General features: G+C 38.6%; 1 protein-coding gene across 12 annotated transcripts in view; it reads left to right on the top strand.

The window, feature by feature from the left end:
• KIAA1328 (KIAA1328 ortholog) overlaps window positions 1-19,862 on the top strand; it is a 172,675-nt gene that overhangs the window by 109,338 nt on the left and 43,475 nt on the right. For 10 of the 12 annotated variants that reach the window (XM_023944086.2, XM_086869909.1, XM_086869904.1 and 7 more), the window contains 2 exons: window positions 6,411-7,093; window positions 9,955-10,050. In XM_023944086.2, coding sequence (XP_023799854.2) covers window positions 6,411-7,093; window positions 9,955-10,050 — 779 coding nt within the window. The remainder of the gene's footprint in view (window positions 1-6,410; window positions 7,094-9,954; window positions 10,051-19,862) is intronic. The other 2 variants (XM_086869907.1, XM_086869908.1) reach the window with 1 other exon arrangement.

The following is a 19,862-nucleotide window of genomic DNA, read 5'->3' on the forward strand; positions in this document are numbered from 1 at the left end:
GCCACACAAATGGTAAAGAATGAGGGATGCACCTGTCAAGTGATAGCTGTTAAATTAACATTTCCATTTCCGTCTATGTAGCCTTATCTTTATAGGCAGGTGTATCTGTGTTGGGAGAGGGGCTATTTTTGGCTCTACTGTAGGAGAGCCTGAAGGTAATGAGTTGTGCATAGTAAATCTTGCTTACTCTATAATTTCCACTACATTTCAAATTAAGGACCTAAATTAGGGTTAGTGTCAGACTTGCTCTTTTGCTATGTCCTAATTTTGTTTTAAAAGCACATAGCTAAGGACTTTAATATGTTTTAGATTCAGGGCTTGTAAGTTATACTAAAATCCCTAAGGGAGGCAAAATAACTTATTAAAACCTTGCAAATGTTTTTGACTGCTGCATTCTATTATTTTCTATTCCAGTGGTAGCATACAGCCTCTGCTGCTGATGGGTGGAGGAACGCAAACCTCCAGGGCCCATTAGACTTAACTTGTTTACTGCATTGATATCTATATGTTAAATGACAAGAGAGTTCAGGTTATTGAATAATTTAAAATTCAGCTCTAATTGGTGTCATATGACCTGGAAAAGGCCATGGATGACGCCAGGAGCATGCTGTGAAATTCTTATAAATAATTCATAAATTAGATCATTCATTTGCCTGGATGTCTTGTTAAATGCAGAAGTTTGTAAGTAATAACTGATGATATAACACCTGTAAGTATTTAGTTCATATGCTGGAAGGTAATCTACCTTGATGATCTTCTAGCACAACCTGCCAGAGTACAAGAGTTAATTGCACTAGGGAGAATGCACTACATTTATTTGGGATGGGCTTTGGCAAAGCGTACGGTGCAGATGTTGCATTACGCATTCTCTATCAGCTAGACAACTATTCTGTATATGCCCATGTTAAAAATGCAGCTCATCACTCTTTTGCCCTTATTCACATGAACTCCAAATGTACTGGGAAATGGTAGTGACCTGCTCTGCTCACAAATAGTATAGTTTTTGAAATATTTATCTAGGTCTTGAACTACTGATTCGTCAGTAAAATAAAGGGCAGAAGTAAAAAATTGAAGTCAGAAGATTGGGATTTTTTTTTTTTATTTTTTATTATTTTTATAATGTTGGCAGCACATTGAATCTTAATAGTTGGATCTGGTGTTGTCAAGATTAGTGTAGTAGTTTTCTGTACTGCAAACAGGAATGATACAGTTTTGTTTTGAAAAGCAAACATGTTTACTTAAATTTAGTGGCCAGGTATTGCACTGACATGTGTGGGTACCGTGTGGGCTTAATGGACATTTTGCTCACAGTGACTTCCAAGACTTGGCACGCAGACACCTCTCTTTAGTTTTCTTGGAGTGCTGTATTATTAACTGGCTTATCAGGCAGTGTAAAAGCAGTCTGCTGATCTGAAATGGGAGCCTTTGTTAGAGATTATCTACAGTGTTTGGGTAGCTGGAGAAGAAGGGTGGCATGTTTATGAATGCAAAATATACACTTAAAGCTGAGCGCCAGCAAATGCTCACATGCTACTTTGAATGCAGGTTTTTTTGTGCACCTGGCATGCCAGCTCTAACCCTCTTAACAAAGAGGAGAAAAAATACTGAAGGCAGCACAAATACAGGAGGTGTTCCTCTTCTGTCAGCTAGCAGCTATAGATTCACTTTTTTGTGATGTGATATTACTTTTTTTTAGCTACTCTGTTCAATATGAGTTCAGTAGATTTTTACAGGAAAAATACCGGTTGGTGACTGTCATTCATGGTATCTTTCATTTGAGACCACTTGTTTTATTCAGTGGAATATGGCAATCATAGCTATACATAATTTCTACAGAAAATAGTGCTTTGTTTCTTGCTTGAAAAATGGTTGGCTTACCTTAGGAGTTATCTACTGTATTTATCTTAGGTAGTGACAGAGACAGTTGCTGTACTATTACATGGCACTTTGTAATAACTGATATTGGGTTATTTATGGTACAGATTTTAACAAAGGATTATATGATTTAAAGAAAAGAATTTATAGACCTCAATAGATTGTACTAATATACTTTAAAATCTTTATGCTTTTTCATTCTCCCTGATAAATTCTTCCAGAATCTTGGAAAGAACAGTTCCTTAATCACTGGTAATGTACTTCAAATAGTCTAATAATTTGATGTAATTGTTCTTGAAAACAGCATTTCTGTTGCCCCAATATCCTATCTGAGCTTATTTATAATACATTCTCATTCTGCTGACAAAAGCAAGTACTCACACTCTCAATAGACCTGAAACACAAAGCCAAGCTTTATTCAGATGAGTCCCATATATCAACCATTCAGAGTGGTGACTGAGTTCCAGGTTTAGGTTGTATACCTTAGTGAGGGTGTCAGTGGGGTCACTGATGGAATTGCAGAATTGTTTAGGTTGGAAGCCACCTCTGAGTCTAGGCATTAACCCAGCGCCTCCATGCTCACCACTAAAACTCGTCACTAAACGCCACATCTGCATGTCCCCTAAATACCTCCAGGGTTGGTGACTCCATCACTGCCCTGGACAGTCTGTACCAGAGCTTCACCATGCTTTCAGTGAACAAATTAGTCCTAATAAATTTTGCTAACCATGTCCAAAGAACAGCTACACTGGTGAGGAATCTTAAGTACGTGCCCTTGGTACTCTGGAAGGTGTTTCTGTCTATGGTAGTCCCTGTGCCATGTTTAAAAAATCTTTAAATCTCTGTATTTCTCCTCTGGTTGCTGCTTCTGTTCATTCTTCTTAGTCTCCTATAGGGTCCCCACTTAGATCAGCACAACAGACTAGCTCTGAATCAACATGTTCTTTCCACTCTTTCTACCCCACCAAAAGAAACTCCTGAGCTGAAAATCCAGATTAGAGAAATGTCCTCAAGATACCAGTGAGAATTATTTTACTTCATTGTCTCTTTTGCCTTTATTCTGACATATTTCAGCTAAAAGCTACAAACTAGGGTTCCCTGATGCTGTAAACATCTCTAGCAATTTTGGTCTGCACCCTAAACAACATTGTATTTTGCTGGAATTCCAGCTTTTGTCCTTCAGAGTGCAAGACTTCTCAAGGTAAAGATTTTGAGCTGTTTCTTAAACATGTATGTACATGCAATAATATCTGTCAGGACCTTGCCTGTGCTGATTTTGTAAAGATATGCTCAGTAACTAGTTCATCCCTTCCAGTACAAAGCCCTTTGTGCTGGAGTCAGGCCGTAACTGTGCTTCTTCTGCCAGCGCTGTGAGTTAGAACTGCAAGGCACACAAGTTGCATTTAAGAACAATTTGCAGAGATCATAATGCTGCGTGCATAAAACTGGTGCACTGTTTGTCTGTTCATAGGAAGTTTTAAGGACTGGATGTTTGTTTAAGCTCTGCGCTGAATCCCTGAGCAAAAATTACTGGGGTTGCAGTAAAGACTTTGTAGACCTCCACACGTCTCCATCTTTAAATCATTCTAAAGATTATTAAAACCATTTTTAGTGTCTCCTTGTTTCACAAGAATTTCACATCTGATCAAGTCTTATTAACTCCTTATCGTACAAAGAGCAGTATGAGTTTGTTTAAGCCTTAGTTAAAGGAACTTGTATCTTTAAATACGGAACAGCAAGCCTGGAAGAGCCCCATGGAGGAGAAAGCACAGCTGTTCCATCATGGTCCGTCATGGTTTCCATGTGTCCCGTAGGCAATATCTTTCTTAAACTCATCTTGTAAAATTACCTGATTCCTTATGCTTGTGTGACTTCAGACTCACAGTACTAGGTGGGTCTTTGGGATATTTCTTTTCTCTACTTTTCCCCTTTACTTGGCCTGCATCTTACAGATCTGTCATGTCACGTGCCGGTCTCTTCTGACCCCTCATATGTGTCAATGTCTATCCATTTTCCCTGCAATGTCTACCATCTTGCTGTATTTTCAATGAAGGCTTTAGCAGAAAACCCACATATTACTAAAAAAGTTTTGACTAGTTTCTGACTCCCAATAGTTAATTTTCCTTCAGAGTTAGGCCCTGCGGAGTACTGAGTAGCCATCAAAGGCATGTTGGAACTCAGTCTTCTGCCTAATATGACCTCCTTCTTCTAAAGGAATAAGAAAATCCCACTCACATTCAGTGACATTAATGAGAATTTTCCCCCCTGCAAACATATTGTAACTGTGAAATAACATTAAAGTTTCTCTGCCTTGTTATGAAGTCTTTAAATGTCAATGCCATTTCTGAGACCATCAGGGCAGACTTAATGGTGGCCAAGGTCAACAAATGCTAACTGGTACCTCTCTTTTAGGGCCTTCAGGGACTCTTAATAGAGTCTCAGCCATGAAGTTAATTTGCAATGTGGACCTTTATTCTTAAACCTGATGATTATTTTGTAACATCTTCATTCGTGTGCTTAGATTTCTTAACATTCTCTTGTCTCTTCAGTCAGCAAGCTGCTAAAATAAAGGTGTTCTCAGACATGTCATCTTTTGAGTTTCCTTTTTTAATGTGTGTTCTTTTTAACTACTATTTATGCGCTGCAGAAAGACAGGTGTTTGCTTTCTGTGACTACCCTACACTGCCAGTCCTGATAGGATCCTCTAAGAATATCTTCATGTCTGAGACCTTCTGCTGTTCACAGGGACTGGGAAACCCTTCACCTTGAAAGATTCTTCCTGTAGGTGCCATAAGTGCTATATAATCAGAAGCAGGTGATGTGGGAAATGAGAGACTTCATCATCCTTTTCTGTACTGTCTAATTCAGATTAAAAGGGCTCTGTAGCCTTTATTTGTGTAGAAAATATTGCCCACATGGATGGCATGCTACAAATAATAAGTAACAAAACTCTGTCTTTTTGGCAGCATGTTGCATTTCTGCTCAGTCGCCCTGCCAGCCCCTCTGACTTTAAAATATTTTAGTGTCCTGCACTTTTCACCCAGTCCAAGCACCGGACTTTCCTCAGACATTTAGCACTGACAGTAATGCAAATGTCTCCAACTCACTGGGCCCTTTGGGGCAAAACATGACATCCTTGGCTTTCAATCACATGGCAGAGAGGATATATTTGTATGCACAAAACTGGAAATAATAAAATATCAGTATTCAGGTGCTAATCCACATTAATTTACATTCTGTGAAGTCTACAAGAAACTTGTAATTGGTTGTCTTGAAGGGCAGCTGAGTATATTTGGTATTTTGTTTATTTATTAAAAAAAGATTCTAAATTATACATATAAATGCTGCATAGATTTGTATTATATCTCTTTCCTAATCATTGCTGGAAGCTTACTTGCATTCCTAAATTTGAGTGTTTTGGGTCTGGCCAACTGTCTTTGCACTCTATATGCACAATACCTATCTATTGTAAGCATTCCCAGAGGGCAAATAATACCTTTTTTTTTTTTTTTCATCAGTGGATTCCAAATTTCCCTGCTAAGCCACTTACACTGCAGTGGTTTTGCTATCTTTAACAAATCTGGCTTCTGTAATTAAAAAGCCTCATATCTCTCTGGAAAGTCCCAAAGGCTGGAGGAGTTTAAATTCAGTTTGTTATTGAAATTAATGCGCAGTTCTAGCAAAAAGAAATGCATGTGCCTGATACACTGCTGTTGTGATGTGCATAAAAGCTGAACTGCCTAGATGAACCTTAGTGCAAAGATACACCAGGATGTAACTAGGATTGTGATATCTATTACATAACGACCATGACTATAACAAAACCACTAGAATTTCCTTGTACTGGGTTGACAAATGTGAATTACAGTTGCTTATTTTCTTCAGAGTTTTATCAGACTATAATCACTTGCCCAGCTTAATTGAAAAATCGCTTACGTTTATAGCTGTATTTAAACATGTTTTGTATTTAAATGACAGCTTTTGATGTACAACCAGTTTTTACAGAAAGTAGTTGGTTTTTATCTGTGTTTCTGTAAAGATATTTCAAAAACTCTCATCAAATTTCCAGCGGTAAGTAATATACCATTCAGTGCAAGGTGAAATGTTTTACATCAAATCTCCTGCTGTGTAATAGCCAATCAAAGAGTATTTATAGTGGCTGAATGGATTTTTTGGCTCGGTATTCAAAATTAAACATTTTCAAACCTTAACATTTAATGTTTTTTGCCACTCTTCAAGTTGATTTTATGTAACCCTAGATGCTCACAACTACTTGATACTCTGAAGTGACTCATTTTATGCTGAGGATCCTGCAGACGGTAGTTTTACATTTATTACACTTGTGTAGATGGAATGAAATGTTGATTTGATAGCAGATTTGTGTCTGTGTTCTGGTAAATATTTTGTTGGGTTTGGTTGTATGTCCGTCAACACTGACCAGCAGCTCTGTTTCGAAGAGAAAACATTTACCAAGGAAAATTGGTGAACAAAGATGAATTTTAGTGATTTACAGGAAATTGTTTCTCCTATTTCAGGTATCCAGTAAGAAGAGCTTATGCCAACAACCCTCTCTGGGGCTGGACAGTTCGTATTTGGGTATTGAGGGTCCTTGGACACTTCATAAGAACAGAGCACCAAAGGCTGGAAGTCCAGCCCGTGTTGTGTTGTCTCAGCCTTGCAGGAACAACCATGATTACAGGACTGAAATACATGACAACCATCAGGAATGTCTGAAGGAGTATCCAATGGAAAATGACTTGCACAGAAAGTGCAACAACATGATTTCCCCAGCCAAGCAGAGGAGCCCTCACCGTGTCCAGCAAGCTCAGGAGATGGACCAGCGAGCAAGTGAATTTCAGAGCACGTGCCCTCAGCGAGTGAGTCATGGCTGTGCCTGGAGGCATGTGGGGATCTCAGGGAGCATGGAAGAGAGCTGCTATATCAGCCAGGTACTTGGAAAACACTCTGGGACAGTTCACAAAACCTGTGATCATTCCAGGCCCTGTCGAGGTTCTGGGCTGAATCACAGCACAGACCCAAGGCCTAAGGAAACAGAGCTGGCTGAAAGGTTATATGAAGAAAGAAGGCAGAAGCTGCTTTTGCAAAAAATGGAGCTGGAAATTGAAAAGGAACGACTCCAACATTTATTGACTAAGCAAGAAGCAAAACTGCTCCTAAAACAGCAGCAACTACACCAATCCCGGATAAATTATAACAGGTGATTTTGAGACTTAAAATTAAAAAAAAAAAAATTCTAAAATTTCTAATAAGCACATGGGCAATAGTTGATTTAAGTGGGAGAATAGAACAATGCAACAATAGGTAGAAGAAAATAGGACAGGCAAGGCTTATGGCATAGTTTCTAAGAGTGATTCAGAGGAGAGGAGACTTTAGTACGTTAGTGTATACTGTTGGGAAGCGGCATGACAGCTGTGGAAAGCAGCAGAGGAAAACAGTATGTGGTAGAAAGAAAGGCAGAAGAAAAGCACTGCTAAAAGACTACATTGGAAAAGAAAAGTGGTAGAAGAAAATGAGAGGCTGATCTTAGTGCAGGCACTTGAAAGCAATACAGACATTTGGCAAGGGGACAGTGTGAGTGTGGATGACGTAGATGTGGCATTCTCCCTTCTTTCCTCAGAAAGGTCAGTTTTGAAGTGTTGCACCCTCCTAGGTTGGGACTGAGAGGAGTGTGTTTTACAGAAAAGATGGAGATCATTATATATATATATATATATATATATATATATATATATATATACATACACACACGTGTGTGTGTCTGTATATTTATATATGGAATATATGTTTTTCCCCCATATATTTATGGAAGAGGAAGGGAGCTAAGTGTAGCAAAGACATTTTCCTTCCAGTGACGTTAGTGAAAAGGGAGAATGCCAAGACTGAGGCACAATATGTGCTCAAAACTTGAAGGGAGATGGAGCAGCCATAGAAATTTGAGATGTGGCTTGAAAGGCCTGTGAGTTTTTTGCAGAAGGTAACACTTTCGACAATGTAAATAGAGTCTTTGAGACAGAGGAAGCAACTGGTTTTCTGGTATTATGTTATTAAAGTGAGCTGAACAGTGAATGGAAACAGGTTAAATTAGCCATTGTAAATCAACTGAGTACTAGCATTTCAAAATTGGAAAGGAAAAACAATAGGGAAAAATTCTGCAGTTTTGGCAGGAAGAGGCAGTAGGAGTGTTTCACAGGGGCAGATATTTCTATACTGTTTTAATAAGGCAGCTGCTGACAGCACCCCATGAAAGTCTGCATTAGATGACCCACTTCCTATGTCTGTGGACTATAACCACCATGAAGAAGTACATCACTTTCCCATCTTCATTTCAACCCCCTGGTTACTTTTCAAACTTTAAAAAAGAGTATGGTCATCTAAGTGGTCTTTTGTTTGTCTTCTTGGATTGTTGTTTACATTGAAAAGAATGTGTTTATGTGGCTTTAAAAGTACCTGTCTTAGAGGAAATGACAAATGAGTGTGTTGAAAATGACTGAGATTGCTAACAAAGGATTATGACTTCAGGTGAGAATTAAGTAGGAACAGATGGATTCTTAATCATCAAATACCTTAATTCTATGCATGCAACCATCTAATGAAAAACAAGTAGATATGAAGGACATACAAACTGAGTTTTTTTGTGGACTATTTTTTTTTTTCTAATGGAGATTTTTCAGGTTTGGAGGCGTAAGTTCAGAAAAAAATGCACCTTAAATATCTACAATGATGTGGTTGTTAGTACCATTATATTTATTATAGCTCCTTTTTTTTTTTCTGATAAAAACTCCTTATGGTTTACAGAACTTTAGTTACTTAAAAAGAATTCTGTGACAAAGAATCATATTTGATCAATCTGAGGGCTTTGTATTTTTGAGATCTCTTTTCAGAGGCACGTGTGAAGTTAGATTTGCCATATTCTCTCTAAGAAAACAACAAGAATATAATGTGCTTTCTCTTAAAAATATTTTAGTATATTTAGAATTAGATGTTTGATATTTAGAGGTAAATCTCTTAGGCATGACAGTTCTGTTTCAGTTCCAGATATATAATTCACTTCTTTACTTGGTAACAGGGTAATTTTATATACTGCTAACAATAAAAATTTGTTTAGCTAAGCTCAAATACCCTTTGCTTCATTGCGAGGAGGTTCTAACTGAGTTAGATCAATGTAACAGTATAAAAAACAATACAAGAAAAATCCTTTTCCAGGTAGTGTTTATTTTTGTCTGTCCTGCCTGTGTGGAGTTCTGGTTAAGGTCCATTTTCACTGAATGACAAATAAGAGGTTTGACCACTTGCAGTTATTGGCAATTAACTTTTCTAATCTTTAAGCTAAAGAGAACATTGATCTTTCTTCTTTTGCCACACTGCATCATATCTGCTTTTAATTTTCCACGTTTCTCTATTTAGCCTCATGTGACTGTAGTCCTTTCAGTTTGCAGTTACTCTCGATGTTAAATAGTTGCTCAGCTATCAAAAATAGCGTGTGTATGTGCAGTTCAGTGTCTCCTCTTGGTTCAAGCCTCACTGGAGCAGACCAGTAACAGCAAAGCTTGGAAACAGGAATTTTAGTCAAATCAAAAAGTAATACCTTGATCCTGACTTTTCTGTCTTTGTTGGAAAGAAAGGAGAAGGTGGAGTGATCTATTAAAAGTGGAGCATCATTTGTGGGCCCATAGTTTGAGGACACACAAGCATCTTAGACAAATTCTGTTCTATGCAGCTTACACAAGATGCCTTTGAGCTCTGCTGCTGTACTCTGTCAATGAAACTTTTCTGTTTCTCTAACAAAAAGACTGCAGATTTTTCCTATTGTTTTCCCCTTCTGTTGCTGAAATGCTGGTACTCAATTGAGTTACACTGCTAAGGTTGTCCCAGTGGTAACCCTTAGAACCAAAGGCCCTGGGCCTGAACCAGCCTTCCAATACAAAAGTATATTTGAAAGTGTGAAGATAATTGTGATAGCTTCTACATTTAATGTGTGTTCTAGACACATAGGCCACCTTTTAGTGGGAAGTTCCTGGTGTGATTTGACCAGCTGCAGAACTGACTTGTTTTTACCAGGATTAGAGGCCATGTACCTGGCTCAGAAGATGTGCCCATTGCTGAAGCACCCAGAGAACTTGCTCTGATGATGAACGGCAGCAGCATGGGGCTGAGGTAATTTCTCTCTTCACTTCTAAGTGCTTCACAGGATCGGTATATCTTCTTGACAGTGTGCTGTTGCCTGCCAAGTGTATTTGTTCATGTGTTTGTTTCAGATTAAGAGCTTTTTTCTGCAGGAAGGGTAAAATTCATTGACTGCTGTGTTTTATGAGTCAACTCAATAGTTATGCTGACCTGTTATTACTCAAAGTTTAGGGGCTGACTTCTTGAAGAGACTTCAGGTTTTGTGTGCCACCTCTTAGCCTGGTGCAAAATAGAGTTTTCACAAAATCTTAGTTTTGGTTATTTATTCTAGGTGCTGCTTGTTACTTTTTAAATTAAGATCAGAACATCTCTTTATTTGGACCTGATGTAAATAATACATTATCCTTTAGCTCTCAGATAGATCTTCCATGGTTGGTGACAGTTACTTCTTTTTTAAATACCTCTGCATTGCACCTCTACTTCAGTGTGATCAGAGCAAACCAACACTGAAATAACTGGAAGCAGAGTTAAGCCAGTATTTAGCTCTCTATCTCCATCCTGCTTGCTATTTAAAACTTCAGTCAGTACACTATTGTACTTTCCTTCTGTCCTACCCTGTCACATTCAAGTTAACACTGGAAGAAGATTCAGGCTTATTAGGAGAGCAACAAATAAACACTGGCAAGGTTTTCTCCTTTTCTCAGAAAGTAACAGCTTCTTGTTCTGTGCTGTAACTATAGGTGTTCTTTTGACCAAAGAATGGTGGACAGGATGAGCAGCTGTGCTTTGAATGACTCCTTCCTTAGCGACAAGAGAATACCTCAAAATAATAAACTTCTCTGTTGAGAATACTGGGAGAACTGATAATTAATTTATAAACTAAGGGTCCAGTACCTTCTTTTCTCTTATTTTTTAATTTCATTATACTAATTTTGTTTTTCTTTTTGAGATCCCCTTTCACTGAAAAGGGATAAGCCTTTTATTCTCCAGAACAGCAGGAGTTGTTAGTTTCCTTGGAATACTTCACTGCTAAACCAGGTGTTTGGCTGCTGTGAGTTACTGGCATATCTTTGTTGTATTCGGATGCTCTTTTCTTTCATTTTCACACAAACTGAAGTGATCAAAGTATTATCACTGTAACAAAAAAGATGGAGAGTCATGACATGTTTAAGATGCAGCAGCATTAAGCCCCTTGGAGTAAAAATGTAACCTAGAACATCTGTAGGGCTTCTTGGCAGCAGTTTGCTAAAAACCTGCAAATATCTACATATCCTAACAGAGAAAATGAGGAAAACCTGTGCTGTTAACAAAATGAGAGTCCTAGATTTCAAAAGGTTCCCCACCCTCTCTTCATTCCCCTAGTTTAATTTACTGTAATTTTTCAAAGTTATTGTGTGTTTGAGCAGTCTCAAGGTGCCATGCCAGCTGGTTACAAAGTTTGGCAGGAAAACACTTGGAAGTTTTTCTTCCTATATCTTCAGTTTTGCAAAGGTTACCAGATGAATAGTCCCTAAATAATTTACTCTAATGTAAGGCTTAAAGAGGCTGTGGAAGACAAGTCCATTTGTCTCTTTTATGCATTTGAATATGTAAGTGATGTTTTCTTCAGCACAGAAAAGGAGAATGTGCAAGTCTATGGCTGTGTCCTAGAAAAGACATACATCCTTTTTCTAACTGTTTCTTTTGATGTTTTTTTCTCCTGCCTTTTCAATTTTTAGGGATTTTTTTTTTACATAATGTGGGGCTCTTTGGTTTTTTGTGTGGGTTGGTGTTCTTGGTTTTTTTTGGTGTGGTTTTTTTTGTTTTGTTTTGTTTTGTTTTGTTTTTTCTTTGTGGTGGTGGTGTTTGCTTTTTAATTGACCTATCAAAAAGTTCTTGTTATGGCAAATGCCAACAGAACATTAATGGAAAATCAGCCCACAGCATAGAAGTTGATTTCAGTCTTCAAATAAACAGAGCTTACTTTAAAAATATCCTGGTATTTTAAAGGAAATGGTGAAATACCTTTAAAATATGAAACTTCGCTGAAGTGAGAAGTAAAAGAAATAATATAATCAGGAACTGAAAAAAACATTGTTTTTTTTATATAATTAACAGCTCATTTTGTGTTAATTATCTACAATTACAAAAATCTAATTGCAATTTATTCTCTACTATCTGTAGGAGGAATTGTAGACAAGGGAATGTGCATCACTGCCAGGCGTAAATGCTATAGGATGGGTACAAATAATAGAGGAACCCTTAATGAAAAAAAAAAAAAAAAAGCAAATAGGAGCATGCAGCTGTGCCAGACTATTGAAAGGTAATTGTAGTCAAAAATGAGGTATGTAGTTTAAAAGGCATCTTGTCATCTCCTGTAGGGATTAATTTTTTCCCTCACTGAAGAAAGCAAAATAGATTCCACAAGGAAATACAGTGCAGAGTTTGATTTCTGATGCAGATTTTCCTCATAGTCTGTTAGTGAAAATGAAAACTTTGATCTCGGGGGCTACTTCTAACTATAGCCAGATTTTCAAAGGATGCCTGTTTGGTTTTTCTCTTCTACATGTGCTGTTAAGGTCTTTTTGTTGTCATTGTCAGCAAGCATTGTCCATCTCAGACTATTTGGATACCTATTATGATATAAATTTGCAGTGTTGGATTTGTCTCTTCCCTGATGTTGAGAAGCAATGTGCCTGTCCCTTTGCTTACTTGCGGCTGGGCCAGCATTTGGGACCTGAACCACCTTCAGATGCAGGATCTCCATTTCTCTAAGGTGCAGCAGTCAGAGCAGGTTTTATTGAGGATGGTTTTCAGTAGCTTGGAGTGCTCCTTAGTGAGCCCACAGACAATTTGCAGGTATGGAGATGGTAGCTTGTGCAATTAATGGCAAGTTGTCTGTATAATTTCTTTTCAAGTCTGCCCCAGTGTGCAAGATGCTTTAAAATATTCAAAATAAAAACATAACCTGATGCATTTGTTTAGCATAAAACAGCTTTTTACAAAGTGCTTTCCATCTCCCAGACGCAGATGCTTGGTACATGCTCAAGTACCCACTCCATGCGTATTCAGTAGGATCAATACACCCAGCACCTGCTTTTGTGTGTGCTCCTGACATCTGCATCTGGGAAAGGAATTTTAAAGCTCTTCCCTCCTTCATTTAATCTTAACTTTGATCTGAATGGCATGGAAATAAGATGAATTTAATGGCACCAGCTTGAGGAGACACAGTTTTTCACTTGCAAGCACCCCTCCCCAGAGTGCTGCTGTGTGCCTAAATCTTAACATTCAAGATTCCCTGCTTTTCTGATTCTTAGGTTTCCTGTAAGGCTCTGCCAGTGTGGCTTTTTACTGCCTTCTCTCTAATGGGCATCTTTGCCTCGGATTTCACACAGTTCTTCCACCGAGCCTCTACACAAACCCGTGGCTACAGCAGCTATCAGATGTGTTTACAGTTATCTGCAGGCACTTATTCAATGTATGCTATCTGGTGAAAGGATTCTTTCCTGGTGTATTAAAGATTTTCAGGTAGAATTTGCCACCTTTAATTTCATTGAAGGCTCTTTATGTTTGTGTGCCTCATTCTACATCATCCATGTGTATTTTTGCCAGTTTGTATTTTTAGTTACTTGAAAATATCAAACACAGGATTCAGTGGTACTTCCCCTGTACTTGGATGCTCATTGCTATGGTGATAGTTCCAGGAGGGAGTGCTGTCAGGGGTCCTTTAAAAGATTTTTATTTTTATGGTGTAACTATTTTTAATATCCAGTGAGAGAAGGTGACAATTATCTGTTGCTCCTTGTTTAATGCTTTGTTATGAACTCTCTTTTCTGAGGCTTGTTAGACATGCAGACATCTTTCTGTGGTGATGTGCAAGCACACTTGTGTGCTTTTGTCCAAATATTCAATACAATTAAATAGACCTGCAGAGGAACGCAGACTCGCAGCTCCCCCTGCTGTCCCAGGCATATCCAGATTTGTTCACTCAATTCCCCCCTCCAAATAATTTAAATATAAAATAAAAGTAGCTGTTGCATGGCTCTGCTACTGCTGGCCTGTTTTTTGCTGGCCCCATTACTCCTGGTTTTGAGAAGAATTGAAAAACAATCGTAGTACCCATTTGGTTTCCTGAGAGGAATTTTCTTTTCAGTTCTTCATTCCTCACTTCCCAGGTCCTGAGGTATGTCCAGGTCCTGGGCCTCTGAAGGAGAAACTTTCACAAGGGCTGCAACTGGCTCATTGTCCAAGACTCACAGGTTTCTGGTCATCTCTGAATTGTCCTTGGTCTCTTGAAGTATATCTATATAGGACTCAGCCAACTTTTAGGAGTGTACTGAATACAGTTTGTTGCGATTTTTTTTCTATTTGCTGTTTTGGCAGACTGGCACATTAAATTGGGATGAAATCAACTGTGCTTGCAAATGGCCCATAAAATCTGTGTATGTGGAAGCTGCTTACCCACCTGTTAGTGCTCCTTTTAACAACCAAGTTACTTTCTTGTTCCAGATAATTTTACATTGAAGTTTGTATCATTTTTAGATAGGATATTTGTGGTGCGAACGCTTGTTTGGCTGGTAAAAAAAAAAAAAAGTGCTTGCAGATCTGCCAATAGTGCACACGCTGAATTAGGTGCAGATATGAGTTTTTCTTTCTCTTGTGGTGGTGTCTGGCTATATATAGGCACAGAATCCTTCCAACAGATGGCTGCTGGAGTCTGCTGTGACGTATGGGAGAGTACAGTCAGAGTTAGACACACATTTTTGCTTCATTAGTGCCACGTGCAGACTCTGAAGGTAGTAGGTTTTCTTGTACAGGGTGAAGATCTTTGTTCTGATGTAGTTAGTACAAGCATAAAGAGGAATGTGTGGCAATTTTTTACGTATACCTATGCATGCATTTAATATTGGGTATTTTTTGTTAGGGTAGGCAGTGATCCTTATCAGACTGGAGAGAGTGGAGTTCATTTCTGCTGACCTGGTTCCTTCACTAATCTAATTTTCAGGTTTACTTTCAACTGCAACAGTGATTTCAAGCTGCCTATCTAACATTTACCTGAATTATGCTGATTCTGTTCTCATGATCATGTCTGCTGCACACAGCAGTATTACATCATTCCCATTGCAGTCCAAAGTAACCTTGAGCAGGAAGCCTACCGAGTGACTGGAGGTATAAGATGTAAGCAGGAAATGCCATAAGTGGTTTCTATAGGCAGATACACTCAGCCTGTAGGTGACGTCTTCAAAAATCACAGACACTCAGGTGTTAGAAACACTGCTAAGCTTAGGATGGCAGTTGGTGAAAACAGGCTTGTTAAAACACAAGTGCTTTGGTATTTTCACAAAACTTGCATTTCCTGCCAGTGCTCTGCATGGGCTTGGTTCAGTAATATCCCACATCAAAACTGAAAATGCTTGGAGAATTTTTTTTTTGAGTTGAAATATGTGAAATACATGCATCTCCTGAAGGAGTTTGTTCCTTGCCAACACTTGCAGACAGTGAGAGACATTTTTGCAAGTCATTTGCAGATGCCTCCTTTACAGGAAAATGTAGACACTCTTAGTTTACTGGCTGAATTGAATTTTGAAAACCTGAATACTATTTTTATAAATTGAAGTGGATTACTTTTTCAGACATACCATTTTGTTACTTTTTATTTTTATGTGTTATCTTGGATGAAGAGAATATTTTGTTAAATCTAAACATTCATATGTCCCAGAAATTTATCAGTTGGAAAAGTTAAGAAAAACCTCATAAAACAAAATGTTCTGGAAGGTAGTTTTTAAATCAGGAAATTTTAAACCCACCCGCACAACTTTCATGCCATTTAAAGCTTATATCAGAACTGATGGGGCAGGACTAAGAACAAAAGCTATTGGTATTACAAAGTTAAGTGAGAAGTCCTCTGTACCCTGCTGTTCTGCCTGTGATCACAGCTGCACTATGCTAAAACACACTCCCCCACCCCTCCTGTGACCCTGGCTGCACTTCAGCACTCAGAGAATTCAAGAAATAGGCAAACTTTAGTAAATATTAGGTTCTGCCACTTGCAGATTTGCAGACTACATATAAAGATAATAGCACATGTGCCCTCACTCACTTCCCAGCTCCGGCTCTCTCTGAAGCGGACTTTGTGTATTTGCCACTGAATTATTCTGGCATAAAACTTCCCAGACCATACAGATGTATTGAGTTTAACACTGTGGCTTTGCACAGGTGCTGAGGCTTCCCAGAACTACCCATTATATTTATAAAAGTGCTAATTTCTGTGAGCCATGCAGAGAAAATTTTAGATTCAGCCCAGCTGATTTGTTCTTCACACTGCTCCTGCAGTGAAGAGGATTGATTTTTGTGTTTCTTTCGATATTTGGCTTCATTTCCTCTGGTACCCAGTGCTTCAGGCCTTAATCCTTTAACCTTGAATGCGAGCATCAATGCTTCAGAAGGGATCAGGCCTTTTGATGGAGAGAGAACATCTTTTGTTGTACCAAATGGTTGGGAGTGGTATAAGGCAAGACAGATCTCCAGGCAGTATACATTTCACTGTTGTGTTAGAAGACTATAAACAGAGGGTGGGCTTAGTGGGGATTATAAATAATCTGGAGGAAGGTGGGGTATTAAAAGCAATGGAAGAGAGTTAATGACTTTTTCTTTAACATTTGACCAATAACCAGTCTATCATGACAGATATGTACTGGGTTGCCAAATGCTATAGTCTGATTTGGGTAATGGTTCAAAGCTCAGCATGTCATGGAAATGGCACTGTGGTCCCTGATGGAGCAGGGGGAAAAAAGCTTTTTAGCTTCTCAAAGGGCAGTATTTGTGGAAGCAGATGCTTGCTTGCCCTACCCAGCATAAAGAACAGTTCTGCGGGCAGCCGGGAGAGTTCGTACTGCTGGATTTTTATAGGATCATTAATTATATGTTATAAGGCAGCTAAGCATGGCATTCCTAACTCGATGAATTCCATTATGAATGGCCTTTTCATATTCCTCATCTCATTATATTAAATGCATGTGACCTGAAGTTTAGCTAAAGTTATTGTTCGGGTTAACTTTCATTTAGTGGTTGCCCTAGTTTTAGAAACAGTATGATCTTTAGATTTTATTGAAAGTCAGGTTTTTTTATGCATGTTTTCACAGCACTATTTTAGATAATTTCATTTGAAACTAGGTAGGAACCTCTGTGAGGTGGCAGGAACGGGATTTAGTCACTCCTTGATTTGACTGGAGATTTCTGTACCCACTGGATGACAACATCCTCTTACACGGATTTGGCTATCATCTCCCTGCCAATAACTCTTAAACCTTCTGCTCTGTTCCATCTAGTCTTGCATATCTGACTGCCTCCCTGACACATAATCCCAGTTGTTTTCCCTTCAGATCATCCCTAATCTGGCCAAAACAGAGCTCCGTATATTTTTCTTCTGAATCTCTCTCCATTTCTGATTTTGATAATGCCACATCCTCCCTGCCACTCAGACTCATAACCTTGGGATCACTCTCCTTTGCATGCATCTGGGCTGCTGACAGCTATTGCAGCTTCCTTCTCCTTTGCAGCCAAAATATCTTTTTTGCTGTGTCAACAGTTAAAAAAACCCCTCTGTTTTAGTTCTTGCACCTTGACTACTCTAAAGTCTTCTTTAACTGCTCAGTATTCCTTCACCTGCTTCAAAATAAGTTTTCCAAATGGGTATCTTGGCTGCTTCTTAAGATCTTGTTTGCTTTGCTTCTTTTGAACTCTCCTTCAGGGACCTGTTGTCTGTTAAAAGTCATAAAGCTGTTTCTTATTTTATTTTCTCTGCCACCACCTGTTCTTAACTCCATCAGTTATGTGGTTTTTTGGTGTGTTGGATTAATTTTCAGCCTTGTGCTGCTACTACATTCCCTAATTCTTTCTGTATTTTGGGTCATGTCATGGTGACTTCTGCCTTCATCTGTGTGTTCTGACAATGTCTTTCTTGTTTTACATTTTATCATTTTGAACTCTTTTTTTTTTTTTTCCTCCTAAGCTTTTTAAGGGTGCTCTTTTCCCCTCCCCACCCTCAATCCTAATTTGGTGAGTTTCAGACAAATCTGTTTCTTCACACTGATTACAAAGATGGTCTCTGCCTAGTAAATCCATCTAAAATCTAAGCCATACTCAAAAGATTTCATTGGTGATCTGGGGAGAAAAGCATTAGAACTCAACTGCAGTGACAAGTCATCAGCTTGTCTTTGTGGGAATGCTTTCGTGTGGCTTCTAGCACGCACAAGAGTTTGAAACAAAACAATTTGCAAGTGTCTTCTGTCAATAGTGCCAGACTTCACCTCTTTGTATAACTACATGCCCTTCTGTTTGATCAATGCATAGTTAATCCTTCTTTTCTTTTTAACTCTGTGTTCCCTTAATCTCCATTTACGTCTTTGCATCCTTTTTGAGTAAGCCACATCTCTGAGAGGTGGGCTAGGTTTATATACCAGCTGTGGACTTAGTAGGGCTGAGATGGTTTGGCAGCACAAATAATGCAAACCCCTGAACCCACGTCAGAGTGTCAAAGTGGCACCCACGGCATCTGCTCTGGCCAGATGTTGCCACCAGGTTGTAACAAATGTATGCAAATGTAGACTTTCACGCCCAAAAATCAATAGTGGTAGCTCTAAGATGGCAAAAATCACTTGTGTCTGGACCAGAAGGGTTTCCAGAGGCTGGGAACTGGCAGCCCCAAGCCCAAAGCTTCATGGCAACCAGCCTTGTGCCAGGATCTCTTCCCTTTGTTCTTCCCCTTGAGAGTGGACATCAGAGCAATGCCAATACATATCTCAGTGGTGTCTTTTAGTGAGGCAGTGGTTTCCATCTGGTTTCAGTTCTATTATATCTGAATATTTTCTAAATACAAGTGCAAATATGTGTTAAATCTGTTCCGTAAACATCCTGGTTGAGTCAATATTTGGTGTTGCTGTCAAATTCACATAAAATATATGTACTGAAAGGACATGTTTAGTGTGTTGGTTTTTCTGTGGGTCCCAGGCCATGGTTTTTATAGTTGTATGCCATTATTTAGGCATCTAAGTCTGTATTGCTCTTGCAATAAATACTTGATTTTACAGTCACTAGCCATCAAACATGCTCTGTGAAATACTTAACTTCAGTGAATTTAAGGCAACTGAAGTGGCTAAAATGGTTATTTTAAATCTTTACCAGTAGCTATCTTGTCAAATCTGCATCTGTTGGGCATGGTAATCTACTAATCAAAGTAAAGTCCAAAGTCTCAACTTCTCTATTTACTTCTTTTCAGGCTATGGGATTTTTTTCTTAAAGCAGATCAATAAACAATCTCAGTGTTTTCATTTTACTAAGCAATATAATATGGATGAGTACTAGTGTAGTGGTAAATCATTAATATACTCTTTAATCATGGAGTGACCATGTCCCACAGATGTGATTTAATCATGGAAAAAAGGCCAATGAAGTGTGAAGATGCATCAGGAAGAGTGTTTCTAACTGATCTGGGATAGTGTATGACACCATTTCAAAAGATGCTGTAGTATGAGAATATTTAGGATGGCATGTACATTTGTAGTTACCGACCTGGCAAAATTTGAACATGATTGTTTCTATCATTATAAAACAAAAATCAAAACCCATGTCAAGTTTGTATTAGGCAGAGGAGCCAAATGGCTTTTTGGAGTAAGTAACGCACTGCAGTTTCCAGACTAGTCCCAAGATTTGTAAGACTTTGACACTAACAGACTATAATCCTAAAAACCTGTAGTAACCTGCTCTTAACATGCCTGATTGAATCATCCTGTGGTACAGATAAAGGTGATTAAAATAAGAGGACAGAAATTTCATGGAAAAATGGATCCTGCAAGGGTGCTTCT

This window comes from Cyanistes caeruleus, chromosome Z (assembly GCF_971803275.1).
Source record: "Cyanistes caeruleus chromosome Z, bCyaCae1.hap1.1, whole genome shotgun sequence".
NCBI classification, from domain to species: Eukaryota; Metazoa; Chordata; class Aves; order Passeriformes; family Paridae; genus Cyanistes; species Cyanistes caeruleus.